The following is a 16,338-nucleotide window of genomic DNA, read 5'->3' on the forward strand; positions in this document are numbered from 1 at the left end:
TCTCTCCCCCTCTCCTCCCCCTTGCCTGCTCTCTCTCTAAACAAAAAGTAATAAAAAAATAAAAGTTACTATAACCATAGTTGCTGGGGGATGCCATCCCTCCCACATCAGCATGTACAGCTTCTGTGTAGTGATAGAATTTAGGGTAGGTTTGGGGGCTCCAAAACTCTTGACATAGAAGTGCAGGCAAAGCATTAGAATGTAGTTTTCTTTGGCCATGAGCTCTGTGTCATTCAGCCTCATTAAAATACATACCTTTTAAGCCAGGACCTCTGAGAATGGAGTTTGTGTGTGGACCAGCTTTGCATTTGAAAATCTACCTACTGTGCTTCTAGAAACTTAACAGAGCACCCAGAGGTCAGATTTAGTACCATTTCTGGCTACTGGTATGATCCAAAGTCTAGGGAATCCAAGCTGTCCCTGTCAGAGTCCCTTCCTCCTGAATGCCTTGGCTGGAGCAAGCAGGGGTTGGGAGATCTGCCTTGGTTGCCACTCCCATTAACCCCTGCCTGGATGGGGAGGTTTATTGCATGGGCTCCCCTTTCCCCAGTTGTAGATGGGGATATTGAGAACGTCATAATTTTTGTAGTATTATTTTGATGTGAAATCCTGGGAAATGGTTTAGGAGTTAACTGCATTTCTGTTTTATTCCCTCATAGCATAGCTCCTGTTTTCAGAAACGGATGTGTTTTTTTTAGGGGGGCAGGCTAACTAGACTTGTGTGGCACTGGGGATAGCAAGTTTCGTTGCTCTGCTTTGAAAAGCTTGATTCAGTGATCAAAGCGTTTTTCCTATCCTTTTCCAATCTGTGCAGTGTTCTTTTCTGCAGAGAATGAGTATATTCTTAAATGACCTTTGTAAATGCCCACAAATAATAACTGCACTTCTGATTCCAGAATGCTGATGAAGGGCTGATGAGCTAGCAAGTTCCATAGATCCATTTCATTGTGCTGTATTGCATGACGCCTTATCTGTAGGATGATGTGTTCAGCAAAGAGCAGATTTGTTTATAAGCCTCTGATTTTTATGTAGCTCTCTCTTTTTTTTAAAAAATTCTCTCTGGGTAGGTGGTTATGAATAGCGAAAATATGTGAATGTCCTTTGCACTTTGGATAAATGCCTTCTATTGTGTGTAATCCGTGTGTATGTGAAACACAGGAAAAGTTAACCTCTTTCCCCCTTGGACTGAATGAATGGCCATAGTATTTCAGGTTTTACCAACTCAGGTAACTGGAAAATAGGTAATTCTTTTAAAGTAGGAAATTTAGTGTCTCTGTTGCTTAACCGGTCTGTGGTCCTAGCTTACAAAGGGCTTTATGAGATTTATTGGTTCTTCACCTCAATAAAGAAGGACAGCCTAGATCTCACTACCTTTTGCTTTCTATCTCCATCCCCTTCTGCACAGTGGGTGAATATGCTGAGAAAGTAGAGATGGTGCCTGGGAGTTCATCCACATGCAGAGCACAGGGGTGCTCCTGTGACCTGTGTCACCTTCCTTGACATTGTTTTTAAAGAGCAGACTTTCTATTATTTACACACGTTTGTGGGGAAGCCTTTCCTAGCAGCAGCCCTGAGTGTGAGTGCATGAATGGCCTTGGAAATGTTGATCCTGTAAATGTTCTTTTGGTTTTCTCTGCCTTGGAGATTGGCACAGAAATCTCTAAACCTTGGAGATTGGACCATAAGGGTTTGGGGTGCAAATTTGTTTTGGCAGCGACTGGTGTAAGAAGTGAGCTTCTCATGGTCACATGGAGAAGGGATATAGTCTCCGAAAACTTTTCCTTCTGATCCTACATTCCTCTGTGTATCTTTCTCTTGGGCAAACAAAAAGCTCTTCCCGGGTTAGTGTTGTGTATGGGGTAGGAATTAGGACCTGGCATGGCCAACTACAGGCAGGCAGTAAGAAGCCGAGCAAATTGGGATGAAAGCCAGCAAGAGAAAGGTGTCCAGGGCCTTGCGTTGGGCCGACTCCCACCCTGAGCCTCGTGAGAGAACTCCCTTCTTAGATCTGTCAGCAACTGGCAGGCTTTGTGATGCTTTGCAGAGCTCAGATCCAAGTAGACATGTTGGGTCTCAAAATCAAATCCTGTGGAGTGTTCTTGGTCTGAATGGAAGGTTCTTTAGAGAAATAGAGGCTATAGAAAAAAAGGTGAAGGTGACTTGAACTTGAAGGAAACTTTAAGGGGGCATCGTTGTTGGCTTGCTCCTACAGTGAGCAAGTTATTTATGCTTTTTGGCATTCCCATAGATACGCTGTGAAGGGAGGGGAGGGATCAAAGAGCAGTGGTTTTGTGTTTGGTCTTTTTTATATATAATAGAACTAACTAAAAGAGTAAAAAGATTACTGGACAGAGTAAAAAAAGACAGTTAATTGCGATTAACATGGTATAGCTGGCACAAGTATTTGGAAGAGAAAGAAGATTGTGACTTGGACCGGTTACGGCAGAATTTTAAACACAAGCCTTGAGGGAAAAGGCTGGTTGTGCTTGCCAAACACTTTGAAGGCTGGCTCAGAGAGCTTTTGTACCTATGGAGTTAGTGTTAGATACTTCAGAGCAAGGCTCAGGTACATCTCCCGTACAATAGAGATAACCTGTCATGACGGGTCAGAGTTGTAAAGTAAATATTTGGTTGTCTGTTGCCTTGGAAACGTGCAGTATGTGTAGTACAACATAACACAACTCTTTCCAGGCAGAAAAAAGGCTGATGTCTGTGATTACAGTCTCTGAAACCCTTTTGATTTTTGTTTTTCCTAGTTATCTCTTTGGATCAATGAAAAGATGCTTACCGCCCAGGACATGTCTTACGATGAAGCCAGAAATCTGCACAGTAAATGGTTAAAACATCAAGCATTTATGGCAGAACTTGCATCGAACAAAGAATGGCTTGACAAAATTGAGAAGGTGAGTTAAAATGTTGGATGAGACTCCCATGTGTGTGGTGTGGCCATGGCAAAAAAAAATGAACCAGGCGAGAAACGAGCTCTTCTCTTAAACCCATTCTCCTGCATTTTTGAATCCATCTGATCCCATCCCGAAGTCACCCTGTAGGAAGCAGGGCTTCTCCCACTAACCAAATGCCAACTTTAACCTAGTCGAAGGGAGAACAGCAGAAACCCAACCAGGTGTGGTGCAAAATGCTTGATTTGTCTTTCAGTGAGCGCTAGTTGTTCTGTGTCTTCCTCACCTGCTGTAGATGATGGGCTGTGAGCCCCCGAGACAGAGTCCCCACCATCTTGATCATAGCATGTGTCCTGGACCGTGACAGAGACTGATGCTTTGCACAGAATTTAGAAGTATTACATATTTTAAATTTTGCTGATTTTTCTTGTGTATTATGATAACTTAGTATTATCTTGGCACAGGGAGATTCTGTACAGCATAACTGAACACGAAGGTGAAGTTCCCCACCCTTCCTTCTTTTCCTCAGACTTTTTATATTGTTTCAGACTCTCAATGGTTAAAATGATGTGTTACCATCTTTGGGGACCAAATGGAGCGGAAGTCATAAGTCATTAGCATTTTCCCATTGCCCTTGTTGAAAGAATTTCATCACGCAGCAGTCGTTTCTTGTTGCACTCTTTGGAAAACCATGTATACATAGACCAGACCCTTGTTCATCTTATTAAGCCATAACCATATATGAATGAATAGGTGAATCACAGATTAAATATCTTAGGGTTGTTTTTCACAATGACCTTTGTTCTCAAGCAAACTGTATTTATTGATGTTTTCCAGGAAGGAATGCAGCTCATTTCAGAAAAGCCTGAGACGGAAGCTGTGGTGAAGGAAAAACTCACTGGTTTACATAACATGTGGGAAGTCCTCGAGTCCACCACCCAGACCAAGGCCCAGCGGCTCTTTGATGCTAACAAGGCTGAACTTTTCACCCAGAGCTGTGCAGATCTGGACAAATGGCTGCATGGCCTGGAGAGTCAGATTCAGTCTGATGACTATGGCAAAGACCTGACCAGTGTCAACATCCTGCTTAAAAAACAACAGGCAAGTGGGCCAGGCAGCCACATACTTGGGCCTCTTTCTGTTTTATTGCCGTGATCATTACAGCCCTAACTCACCCACTGTGTTCTCAACCACCTGCCTTCTGTGTGAAGGGGTTTTAACCCAGCAAAATGTTTGTCCTGACAGCATCATGGGACATTTCTAGAATCAACTGGAAAGACATATGTTAGGAGAAATACTGGGTGTCTATGTATGGCAGTCCTTTTTTTTTTTTTTTTTTTGGTCATCATCTTAGTTGATGGATTATATCACCATTTAGCAGTTGAGTAAATATGCATTTCATTCAGTTCTGTGGTTTACACAAGGAAAAGAAATCCTGTTCACATACTTTGCTGTATAACATCTAATAGGTATGTGTCAGTTGTCTGAGTTGTCAGGGTACTTTTTAGGTAATAAATTTTATTTATGTATTTGTGTTTTGGACATCATGGTAGAGCATTCTAAAGGCAAATGCATTTACTTCACACTGGTGAGTAAACAGCTTTGGTGAGGTTCAGGAAAAGCAGTTTGGTGGCAGAAGTTTCCAGTGGCTTTCCCAGCTGGCTTTGCTGCGTGTGGCTGAGTCCCTGGCCCAGCGGTTCTGCTTTGAATCAGTCATTGTGGAAGTGTATTTGCTGAGTGCTACGGCTTGTTTCTTCAGAGTGATCCTCACCCTTCCTTTGCTAAGTGATGCAGTTACTTGCCTACATTATTATGCATTAAGGAGTTACGTTACGACTGTTTTTATTCATGGCTACTTACTTCCCTACCTAAGAAAGGAGCCTGTTTGTTCCTGATGGGACAGCCCCCACTCCGTTTCTCAGCCCTCGGTGTATGGTATTCCCAGTGTGTCGTTCCCTGAGTGAGACTCCTCTGCTTTCACTTTGGCTCATTTTCCTCACGTAGATAAGCAATTAGTATGTTTTCACCTGCTGATCCAGTATTTAAGAAAGAGAATAATCAACCTCCTGATAGAAGAAATTGAGAGAAGATGATGACATGAAGTGTTCTTTTTGCCTAAAGGAATTGGAACCTTAAGACATTACTTTTTCCAGGGGCACCTGGGTGGCTCAGTCAGTTGGGTGTCCAACTTCGGCTCAGGTCATGATCTCGCGGTTCGTGGGTTCAAGCCCCGTGTCAGGCGCTGTGCTGACAGCTAGCTCAGAGCCTGGAGCCTGTTTCGGATTCTGTGTCTCCCTCTCTCTGACCCTCCCCTGCTCATGTTGTCTCTCAGAAATAAATAAAACATTTAAAAAATTTTTTTTAAAAGACACTACTTTTTCCTGATGGTTAAATGGGTTTCCAACATTGTTATGGCTTTTGAACAAGCAGATGAAGACTGTCCTTTCCCCATAATTAATTCTTGTTTCTCTTGTCATTTGCCTTATGAGTTCCTGGATAAACTTGAGTGTTGTTCCTGAGTTTAAAAATCCTGGGAAGGGATTAATTGATCGTTTGATAGATGTTAAGAATCCTTTCTTGGGTTCTCCATTATATAAATTACTATTCACTCTTCCATTTTGACCAGTGCTCAAAACAAACATTTTATAGGACTGTGGGCTCTGTGTGTTTCCCTTGTCTCCGGTGTGACAGTTGGTCTGTTTTCTGTCCTCAGATGCTGGAGAACCAGATGGAGGTGCGGAAGAAGGAGATCGAGGAGCTCCAGAGCCAGGCCCAGGCCCTGAGTCAGGAGGGGAAGAGCACCGACGAAGTGGACAGCAAGCGCCTCACCGTGCAGACCAAGTTCATGGAACTGCTAGAGCCCTTGAGTGAAAGAAAGCATAATCTGCTGGCCTCTAAAGAGATCCATCAGTTCAACAGGGATGTGGAGGATGAGATTGTGAGTAGAGACAAGGGGCTTTTCCATAAACTTTCTCACCTGTCCTGCCTTAAGCAGGACAGTCTCGCTTCTTTGTGAGACTCACTTTGGGCTGCATTGGTGAGCTGGGCTGCCAAAGCCCATGCTTTTATATATTCACAAAAATGCAACTCCATTGTTCTTTTTGACTTTCCAAAGGTGTTCTAGGATATAGAGTAGTAGTTTTAAAAGTAAATTAAGGGTGAAGATTCACAACAACAACAAAAGGATGAGGACTCAGAGTAAGTCCAGCAGCAAAGAGGAAGTAAGGTCTAAAAGACTCGCCCTCACCTTGCACTGGTTGAAGGGCAGGCTCCTCTCCTCATGCAGCCCTTCCCAGTGGGATCGAACACACCTTCCCTCTCAAGCTGGCCTCTCGGCTAATCCTCTTTTGCACTTTTGTTTGCATCAAGTATTTGTTCCTTGTGAGTGGTCCTGACCACCTAAATTTATAATTCTTTCCAGTTGTGGGTTGGAGAGAGGATGCCTTTGGCAACTTCCACGGATCATGGCCACAACCTCCAGACTGTGCAGCTGTTAATAAAGAAAAATCAGGTAAGCATTTCTGCTTGGGCTAGCTCAATCTGATAAATAATTGCTCCAAATTACAGAGCAGAGAATGTGAGAGCTTTGAAGGTTCACTGTTTCCCCTTGGCCCTCATGGAACAGCCTGTCATTGTGACTCAGCAAGCCTTTTTTGTGTGTTCCCTGTTCCCACAGACCCTCCAGAAAGAAATCCAGGGGCACCAGCCTCGCATTGATGACATCTTTGAGAGGAGCCAAAACATTGTCACCGACAGCAGCAGCCTCAGTGCGGAGGCCATCCGGCGGAGGCTCGCTGACCTCAAGGAGTTGTGGGGTCTCCTCATTGAGGAGACTGAGAAGCGCCACAGGCGGCTTGAAGAGGCGCACCGGGCCCAGCAGTACTACTTCGATGCTGCCGAAGCCGAGGCATGGATGAGCGAGCAGGAGCTGTACATGATGTCTGAGGAGAAGGCCAAGGTGAGAGACGTTTCCAGCTTTGCCCTGAGAGCCTCCGACTCAGCCCCGGAGCTTGTTTTCTACTGGTGGCTGTGTCTTTGTGAAACATTTCATTGTTGCCTTCAAGTGTCATGGGGGGCAGGGTGTGGTGCATTAAGGTGACTGGAATCTGGCTACTTCCCCTCAACACAGAATCTTCTTGTCAGAGTCTTGGCATGTCATTAAGACTGAGTTTCTCTTTTTAAACAGATATTTGCCAGAGTATTTTTTGCTCTCTTTCATTAATAGAATTACCTGAACTATACAAGGTGCTTTTGAGACAATTTGAAAGTTTTTAGGGTTCCAGGATGCAGTCATCTACATAGGTGTTAGACTGTGAGGAGTCTTAGCCAGCCAGGATACACTTGGTTTCCTGGGCTTTACCCTATACCTCAGATGGGTCTCACTCATTCTATGTGATCCTCGTGTTCATCTTTCACAGGGGCCTCCCACATGCACATAGTCCAGTCCATATTGATGCTCCTGATGGTTTTGTTCTTTCTGATGATTCTTCTGCCCATGATGCAGTCACCTGGTCTTGACTTAAGGTGGTATCAGGTCAGAAGGGACGACTGTGCTTGTGACCCTCCCCATCTTTGCAGGATGAGCAGAGTGCCGTCTCCATGTTGAAGAAGCACCAGATTCTGGAACAAGCTGTGGAAGACTATGCAGAGACCGTGCATCAGCTCTCCAAGACCAGCCGGGCCCTGGTGGCTGACAGCCATCCTGAAAGGTGAGTACTGTTATGTCAAGATGAGACTGACCTGTGGGTTCCTCCTAGTGAAGGTTCCTTATTCTGACCCAGTGCAAAACGAAATGGATGACAGCATTGAGTAGCTTGTGATGTAGATCTTTAGGAAGCATATTTAAACCCAGTAGATCTATGCTGAATGGGAAGGGTGAACTGTTACATCAGGAAATTGCTCTCGTGGGTTAAATATCTCTTGTGAGCCAAGGCCCTCTTGAAAAATGATTGGTGTCATAAATCAAAACTACAGATTGATTTGCATAGATACAAGTTATCAAAACCTACCCTTGGGTTGAAAGTCATCCAGTTTAGGAAAGCGATGATGAGTTTAGGAGGAGTGGTGAACAAGATTACATGGACCAATAAAATAATAGGGCTCCCACAACGAGCAGGTTGATACCGCTTCCTCACTCTTACATATCCAGTCCTTCAGGCACCATGGGAATTAAAGAAGGTGTGTGTGTGGTACTTTCCAGTTTTATACCAAGTTCACAGGTTGACCTCAATGGCTGTTATTTTAGACTTGCTATGTAACTGCCTTTTATAACTCAGGAGAAGAATTGGCTTTGTGCAGTAACTAAAGCAAGTTGAAGATGCAGCCAGTGATGGCTGTGTTGGTGTAGCGGATCCTTCATGTATTCATGATGGGAGTTCCAGGAAAGTGGCCTACCGAGTGTCCAGGGACCAGTCTTAAGAAGTCCTTGTCTCTTTGATTTCCTGTTATAAGACAGTCATTCTTGGAGGGAGGGGAGAAGCTGAAAGGAGGGAGTACAGCACTCCCAGGACCTGCTTGCCTGGAGCAGCAGGGAAGAGCATACACCCCATAGAAGGTGGAAGTGTGTGCCAGACAGGGTCATCCTTTGTCCCTTGGCAGCATGGTTCTTGAGAGGGGAAGATGGTTCTGGGTTTTGCATTAACTTCTAATGTCAAAGGAAATCCTGACTTAATAGCCAGCAGCACAGAGAGTTAGGGTTTCTCCTCCCCGCCGTCCCTTCCATCATCACAGTCAGGATGGCCGTCAGCCTTAATTACTGCATTTTGTTTACGTACTGGTTCTTCATTACTCAAGGTCAAATTTCAAGAGGTTTGTTTTTTAGGCCAAATAGGAACTCAGAAATTTCCTTTGAGGAATTTTATGTCAGATGCTGTCTTGGCATTTCCCCCTCACTTGTTTTCTCCCTGAAGAAAATTTATCATTTACGGTCTTTTTCCTGCTGCCCTTCCCACCCCCCTTTCCAGTGAGCGCATCAGCATGCGGCAGTCCAAAGTGGACAAGTTGTATGCGGGTCTGAAAGACCTGGCCGAAGAGCGGAGGGGCAAGCTGGATGAGAGGCACAGGCTCTTCCAGCTCAACCGCGAGGTGGACGACCTGGAGCAGTGGATCGCTGAGAGGGAGGTGGTCGCAGGGTCGCACGAGTTGGGGCAGGACTATGAGCACGTCACGGCAAGTACCCTGGGCAGGGCAGGGGTGGCCGTGCAGGGTGCGGTGGGCAGGGGCGCTCGCTTGACTCCTTATCTGTGAGCATATCGGACACCCTGGACTCTGATCAGAGGCCACGGGGTTTAGTTCTGGCTCACCGTTTTATCACCGGGCAACTTTGACTTAGCTTGTTTAACCTTTCAGTGTCCTTTTCTCCAGTAGTGAAAGGAGATGGGGCTGGGGCCTTGCTCTGCAACAGTGAGCAGGAAGGAAGCTTGATTGAGTTTTTAGAGCTAAGACCTGTGACATCATGTGTATTACTTGTCTCTTTCCAAAGGACGTTCGTGTGATCAAGAAATGAAATGGTCACAGTAGTCTCACCGATTTTCTTTGCGCTCATCCCCATTTCAGATGTTACAAGAACGATTCCGGGAATTCGCCCGAGACACAGGGAACATTGGACAAGAGCGTGTGGACACAGTCAATCACATGGCAGACGAGCTCATCAACTCTGGTCATTCGGATGCCGCCACCATCGCCGAGTGGAAGGATGGGCTCAACGAAGCCTGGGCTGACCTCCTGGAGCTCATTGACACGAGAACGCAAATTCTTGCCGCCTCCTATGAACTGCACAAGTTTTACCACGATGCCAAGGAGATCTTTGGGCGCATACAGGACAAACACAAGAAACTCCCCGAGGAGCTTGGGAGAGATCAGAACACAGTGGAGACCTTACAGAGAATGCACACCACATTTGAGCATGACATCCAAGCTCTGGGCACTCAGGTGGGTTGGGGAGCTGCCCAGGGATGGTGGGGGATGTCTTTGTGCATCACTGAGCATCTCTCTCCGTTCCTTGGCTCTTCAAAACATGCCTCAAAGAATTCCCCAAATTAAACACACACATTGCTGTAATGCTCCATTTGGGAGAACTTCTCAGTCCATAAAATTCTCAGTTTGCCATATGTGCAGACATCATTAAGTGAATATCCCTATGATCAAAATAAACCAGATGCACCTGCAAACATTTGCAAGTTATAGACCTTCTCAACAAGAATTTGCAGTATGTTAGCATAGTCACCCAGAATAATTTCCAAAACAATACTTTATTACTTTCCATCCATCAGGGTCAGTTTATGTCCAGAAAGAGGGAAAACAAGAGTCTAATCTTTTAATATGCCTGGTCTCCCACTCCCTCACTCTGAAATGCCTAACACAAAGGCGTCTTTAAAAGATGTTTGACAAAATGGTAACAGTATAGCAGTAAGAACTAGTAGTATAATCATGTTTTAGTTCACTCTCTAATCTCTGCAGTTTCTTGTTCAGTCTGAGGACTTTTAGATGAAAAGTAAATTGTATCTTTTTCTCCTCAACTTCATAGTTATAAAGAAGAAGCCAGTCCTATTAAAAATACCAGCCCGGAGTAGATAGGAGTTTTATTCTTGTCTGTTAGGAGCACATTGGTAATCTAGGACAGGGATCGGCTAACTTTTTCCAAAGAAGTGCAGATGATAAATATTTTCAGCTTTGCAGGACTCATGGTCCCTGATGCAAATATTCAGCTTGGCCATTATAGCATAGGCTGCTCTAGACAATACAAAAATGAAGGAGTATGAATCTTTATTTCTGAAAACATATGGTCCAGATTTGACTGTGGGCTGACCCCTATCCAGTGCCATCGTCCTTACCATTCTTTGTTCTGCTTTGGGGTTGTTTCTCGGGAGGGAGCACCTTTACCACCATTGTCTTCTCACCTACTAGAAACTGATAGATCACAGTTGAGGCTCCATTGCGTCTTTTCCACCAAGGAGGTAGAAGATTTCGAGGAAATATTTGAAAAGAGGTGCATAGAGTGACTGAGGGTCTGCATGAAGCAGAATTTAGGAGGGTCCATTCACCAGGTACCTTAAGGGTTTCCAGCCTTTCCTTCAGAGGTGGAGGAGTTCCCAGCTCTGTGACAACTTGCCAGCTTCACATTCAGAGGCTTTCATTGCACATGAGGCCCTGGGGCACCATGTGAACGAATGAGGATCTGTAATGTCGCAGTCTTCACGTGTGCTTGGAGTAAGGCCCCTGGAGAGGGGCAGACGCCAGTTTGAATTCATTCCTGCTGCTCTGTATCACTGCAGGTTTAATTTACCTCTCTAGAGGTCCATCCCTAATGCTCTGAGGATTGAGACGTCTGCAAAAGATGTGCCCCAGTGAGAGCTCCGTAAGCGTTCTCTGACGAGGAGAATGTCTGAGATGCTGGAGGCAGAGCTGGAACTCACCTTACCAACAGGAGGTCTTTCCCCTGCACCTGTAGAAATCACTAATTTTTAGAACTTCATCAGACTCCAGAGATGATGGAGTTGTTCTCTTAATTTTCTTCATTAAACGCCTTCACCTTGTGAGACTCAGATTGATGAGGGTGCCCATCTCATCTTGAGGGTCTCCACCTCACCGTACCTGCCGGATGAGGCCATTTGCAGTTCTAATAGTATGCATGCCCCTTCTGAAAATACCGACCCAACCCAGTTTATGGTAACGAAATCAGAATAGAGGGAAGGCACTTGGTGCAAGCTCCCAGAAGCCATTGGCGTTTCCTTCCCGGCCCTTTAGCTCTCACGCCAGCTCGCTCTCCATTCTGCACTGGAGCCATAGGACATCTGCACACAGTGGCAGTCTTCAGGGTCCTCTCAAAGCAGTGGTTCATTTGTGTGGGAATTTTCACTTTTGCTATCCCTCCTTCACCTTGTTTTTTTGTTTGTTTGTTTGCTTGGTTGGTTTTGGATTGTTTTGTTTTGTTTGGGAACAAATTAAAAACAACCAGAGGCACAGGAAAAGATTTTGGGTTTTCAGGTTTTTTTAAGATTTGGTTAGTCATAATCGGAAATTGGCTTTTCAGATAATTTCTCAGGAACTTGCCCATTGTAATTTGAATTATACCTGAGCCATAATTGTAGATTTCCGGAAGTCGGGATATGGAAATCAGATCATCATGGAAAACAAACTGCATTGATTCTTCTTTGCATCTTTTGTAGAAATTTGTTTTCCTTACCTACCACCACTTAAAGTCCTTTTTTTGTGGTCCCTGAAAGCCCCGCTGTTGTCCTCCCCTACCCCTTTTCTCCCCACCTACATCCCCAGATGATACTTATCAGCATACTCCCTTCACAGACCTCTAAAGGCTCCTGTATTTCTGGATGACAGTTGTCTGTGAACTTTGATCATATAGCCTCAGTAAATAAAGATCGAGTTTATATTCCCTCATCTGTGTGTATCTTTCATTAGATATTGCTTACAGTATGGCACTGCTAATATGTAAGAGAAAGAAATCTACTTTCTCTTGTAAAGACCTATCTCCCTTCCACTCCCACCCAAAAGAAGGTGAAAGCTGATTCTTATTTTCCCCCTTTACTACATAGAAAGTAGGTATTAGGCACACTGTCTACACTTTGCTTTTTCTATAGAGCCATCATCCGGTAACACTTTTCATGTGTACGTAGAGCCTTTACTCATTCTTTTTCATGACTCTAGAAGAGCCTCGTTAATGTAACTGGATTCTCACTGATGAACATTTATTTTGAATTTTAGGCTTTTATAGACACTACTACAATGAATAATGTATATTTCATTTCCTAAGTGTGCATAAGTCCATGTAGCATGAATTCCCCTAAGTGGAATCATATATGAAAAGGTACATGCATTTGTAATTTTGATACATACTGCCTTTTGCAGGAGCTGTAGACCATTGTCCTATCAACAGCTCACTAGCAGGGACATCATCAGACTTGAATTTTTGCCAACTAATAGATGACAAATTCCAGTATCTCCGTGGAGCATCTTTTCCTAAGAGACATTTGCATTTCTCATTTTGCAAAGTTTTTTTTTTTTTTTTAAATATGGCTGGTGAAAATTTCATCTTTGACATCATCAGTCAGCTTTTTTTCTTTTTAATTATTCATTTATATATTTATTTTAAGAGAGATGAAGAGAGTGAGCAGGGTAGGGGCAAGCAGTCTCCACCATGTCAGCACAGAGGCAAGTGTGGCTTGATCTCATGGACTGTGAGATCATGGCCTGAGCCAAAATTAAGAGTCAAAAGGTGCTTAGCCCACGGAGCCACCCAGGCACCCCAGCATTGGTCAGTTTTCTGAGCTGTGTTGGATGCTGTATTTTTGTTTTTCAAGTTGAACGGTCAAGTGTATGAGCACTCTTACAGATAATTGGTACATTTTTTTCATGAGCAACATCCCATAATAATGGAAAACTTGTTTTCGAAGTGAGTTCTTCATGGCACTTCCTCTTTCATGATAAAAATATCTGTATGCTGCAGTAACACATTACATGTTAATTTTTTGACTATATTTGTATATATACTTCGTGTTTTCTGTACTGTCTTTCTATCCCACACTACCCCCAAGAGACCTAACCAAGGTGTCCTGCCTGGAGACAGTCCTGTAGCATTTCGTTTGTCTCACCGTTCATGTTGAATTCAGTAATCCAGTTCAGTACGTTTATAGTGAACTTGATTTTTTCAATGGGGGTGAGATTGTGAGCCTGTTGGGATGCGGGAACCCCGTTTTGACTTGGTGGTCCCATTAGTGTGCATGAAAGGGGCAGTGGGGCAAAGGAGAGAGAGCCCACCTGTCTGATATGGTTCGTCTCCCCTGTGGCTTTGCAGGTCAGGCAGCTACAGGAGGATGCGGCCCGTCTACAGGCGGCCTACGCGGGTGACAAGGCTGATGACATCCAGAAGCGGGAGAACGAGGTCCTGGAAGCCTGGAAGGCCCTGCTGGATGCCTGTGAGGGCCGCAGGGTGCGGCTGGTGGACACGGGGGACAAGTTCCGCTTCTTCAGCATGGTGCGCGACCTCATGCTGTGGATGGAGGACGTCATCCGGCAGATCGAAGCCCAGGAGAAGCCAAGGTAACCCTCGCGGCTCCTGGGTTGGAGGAGGTCCAGCTTTCTGACCCCAGGTGATTCCTTGAGAGATCTTTTCGGGAGAGACACGGACCTCTGTGGAGAGCTTCGAGGCCAGAGCAGGGGTGGTGGCAGTTTGGGGCAGCTTCCATTGTTTTAGCTTTCTCTATCACAGGGTTCAGGGAACCAGGGCAGTGTTTTCAAGCCCTTTGTGTGTCCCCGTCCCCATGCTCCACACTCACTGCTGCCTTCCTGCTCTTTCTGGGCCTCATGCTTTAAGTAACCACATGCCTTGGGCATGACTGGCTCTACTTCATCATTGGAATGAGGTGGCTTTTTTGAGTTCTGTATCTGTTAGATTAAAAATCATTCTGTCCCTTTTCATACATGCTGCAAAAGGTGTATCTTACCCTCACCATTTGCTTAAATGGCATCTTGAGATGATTATTTAATATTTGTTCAGGATCTTCTCTTTGGTCACGTTTGATGAAAGGCAATGAAGAGAAGCTAATAGATGAACAGGCAGGTCCATGCACAACTCCAGTTCACCCCTGCCAGCCTCATCCCCCGCTGTGATGGAGAAGAAATCTTCTTATTACTGTGTATGTGAAAAGCAGTGGTATTTCCCAGATCAGGACTTTAGGTTTTGATCCATGAGACATTCTCACAGCTCTGCAGTTGTTGATTTCTAAGCTGATTCCAGCTCTGTGTGCCTCTTCATGTCTCTGAGTAAGAAGAGAATATCCATTCCTCTGAATATGTCCTGAACCTCTGGCACTAACCCAGTAGGGTACAGAAATTTTAACAGAAATCCAGTGGTTTTCCTGGCACCTGCCCGGAAACCATTTTGAGTTATGCAAGTGCTCACACCTACACAAATGAGAGAAACCTTATTCTAAATGTTAGGTTTCATCACTGGTCCTGAATTAGATTGTCATCATTATACTTTAGCTCCACTGACCCAGACTAAATCAGACCTGAAAGGGATATTGTGCCGTTGTATGTTGTGCCGTTGAATAGTTTCCTTCAAATTGATTGCACGTTTTGAAACCTACACATTTATTTGGAAAACTTGATCTCCTAAAGGAGGTATTATTTGTTTAATTTTAGGGATGTGTCATCTGTTGAACTATTAATGAATAATCATCAAGGTATCAAAGCTGAAATCGATGCCCGTAATGACAGTTTTACAACTTGCATTGAACTTGGGAAATCCCTGCTGGCGAGAAAGCACTATGCATCTGAGGAGGTAGGATGGCTCTTTAGCACTGGAATGAGTGCAACTGGTATTAAGACATGAGATGACTCTTTTGTGAGTGTGTATGTATGTGTATATGCATGTACACACACATACACAGAGAAATATATATGTGTGTGGATGTACACATTAACCATTGCTTAATGTGTATTTGAAATTTCTGTGCTGCTCTCCTGTGTGTGTGGAATAGTTATACAAGAAGGCACTTGGTCCAGAGCCAGTGAGTCTGGCACAAAAGACAGTTTCTGAGGGTCTCAGGTTGGAGTTCCATCCTCTGTCATCTCCTCCTCCATCAGTACTCACCCTGGGTGCCACTCCTTATCTGTCACATGTGCCCTAGGTCAGCTTGCTCTTAGTGGAGGATTGCTGATTCCAGTTATAATGATGGTAATATAGGGGTAAATGGGGAGTCAGCACGTGTGGCCCTCTTGGTAAAAGGATAAGATGTTCTCTCAAAGAGCTCAGGACTTTGCATGTCTCATTGTCAACCTCTTCCTGAGTGTGTTTGCCCTATGGAACCCCAGAATCTGGAGAGAGCTCAGTGCATTCTTGGCCTCCTCGTGATAGCAGCTTTGGGTGGAGCCCAGCCTTCTTCTCAGCCCCTTCTGGAAGGCACGTTGTCATGTTTTTCTCTCCAGTACACAAGTTAACTGAGTAGTCCTTAGGCACTCCCTGGGTTAGTAGTGGTCTCTATAGAAAATGTATTTTTCTTCTTTGAAGTGGCCCGTCAAGGAGGGGTTAGGAGGATGTGGTGCAATCTGTTAAGCTGTCCCTATTGTCCTTCTTTTCTCAAGATCAAGGAAAAACTACTGCAGTTGACGGAAAAGAGAAAAGAAATGATTGACAAATGGGAAGACCGATGGGAATGGTTAAGACTGAGTAAGGACGTACTTAATTTTTCCATTCTTTTTGGGTGTCCATTGAAAGCATGCTAGTTCAGTTTCCTGCTTTAATTGATTTGATGTGATGTCATCACTTAATGATTTCTGGAGTTCTAAATGCTTCTTCTTTAATGTCCTATTTCACCATTTCATGCTAAGTATTTTTAAGTAGTTCCCTGGGGCATATTTATTACTTTTTATCCCATGGTTGATCTCAGTGTTGTAAATGGGACTTGGGTGTTGTTTAGGA

The 16,338-nt window shown here is 44.4% G+C and overlaps 1 protein-coding gene across 2 annotated transcripts in view; it reads left to right on the forward strand.

The window, feature by feature from the left end:
• Positions 1-16,338, forward strand: part of SPTBN1 (spectrin beta, non-erythrocytic 1) — a 196,865-nt gene that overhangs the window by 162,574 nt on the left and 17,953 nt on the right. For both annotated transcript variants that reach the window (XM_077772353.1, XM_077772354.1), the window contains 11 exons: positions 2,757-2,903; positions 3,738-4,001; positions 5,614-5,838; positions 6,322-6,411; positions 6,577-6,858; positions 7,479-7,609; positions 8,864-9,068; positions 9,456-9,830; positions 13,711-13,955; positions 15,060-15,198; positions 16,002-16,086. In XM_077772353.1, the coding sequence (XP_077628479.1) occupies positions 2,757-2,903; positions 3,738-4,001; positions 5,614-5,838; positions 6,322-6,411; positions 6,577-6,858; positions 7,479-7,609; positions 8,864-9,068; positions 9,456-9,830; positions 13,711-13,955; positions 15,060-15,198; positions 16,002-16,086 (2,188 nt within the window). The remainder of the gene's footprint in view (positions 1-2,756; positions 2,904-3,737; positions 4,002-5,613; positions 5,839-6,321; positions 6,412-6,576; positions 6,859-7,478; positions 7,610-8,863; positions 9,069-9,455; positions 9,831-13,710; positions 13,956-15,059; positions 15,199-16,001; positions 16,087-16,338) is intronic.

Source organism: Crocuta crocuta, unplaced genomic scaffold (assembly GCF_008692635.1).
Source record: "Crocuta crocuta isolate KB4526 unplaced genomic scaffold, BGI_CrCroc_1.0 scaffold830, whole genome shotgun sequence".
Lineage (NCBI taxonomy): Eukaryota > Metazoa > Chordata > Mammalia > Carnivora > Hyaenidae > Crocuta > Crocuta crocuta.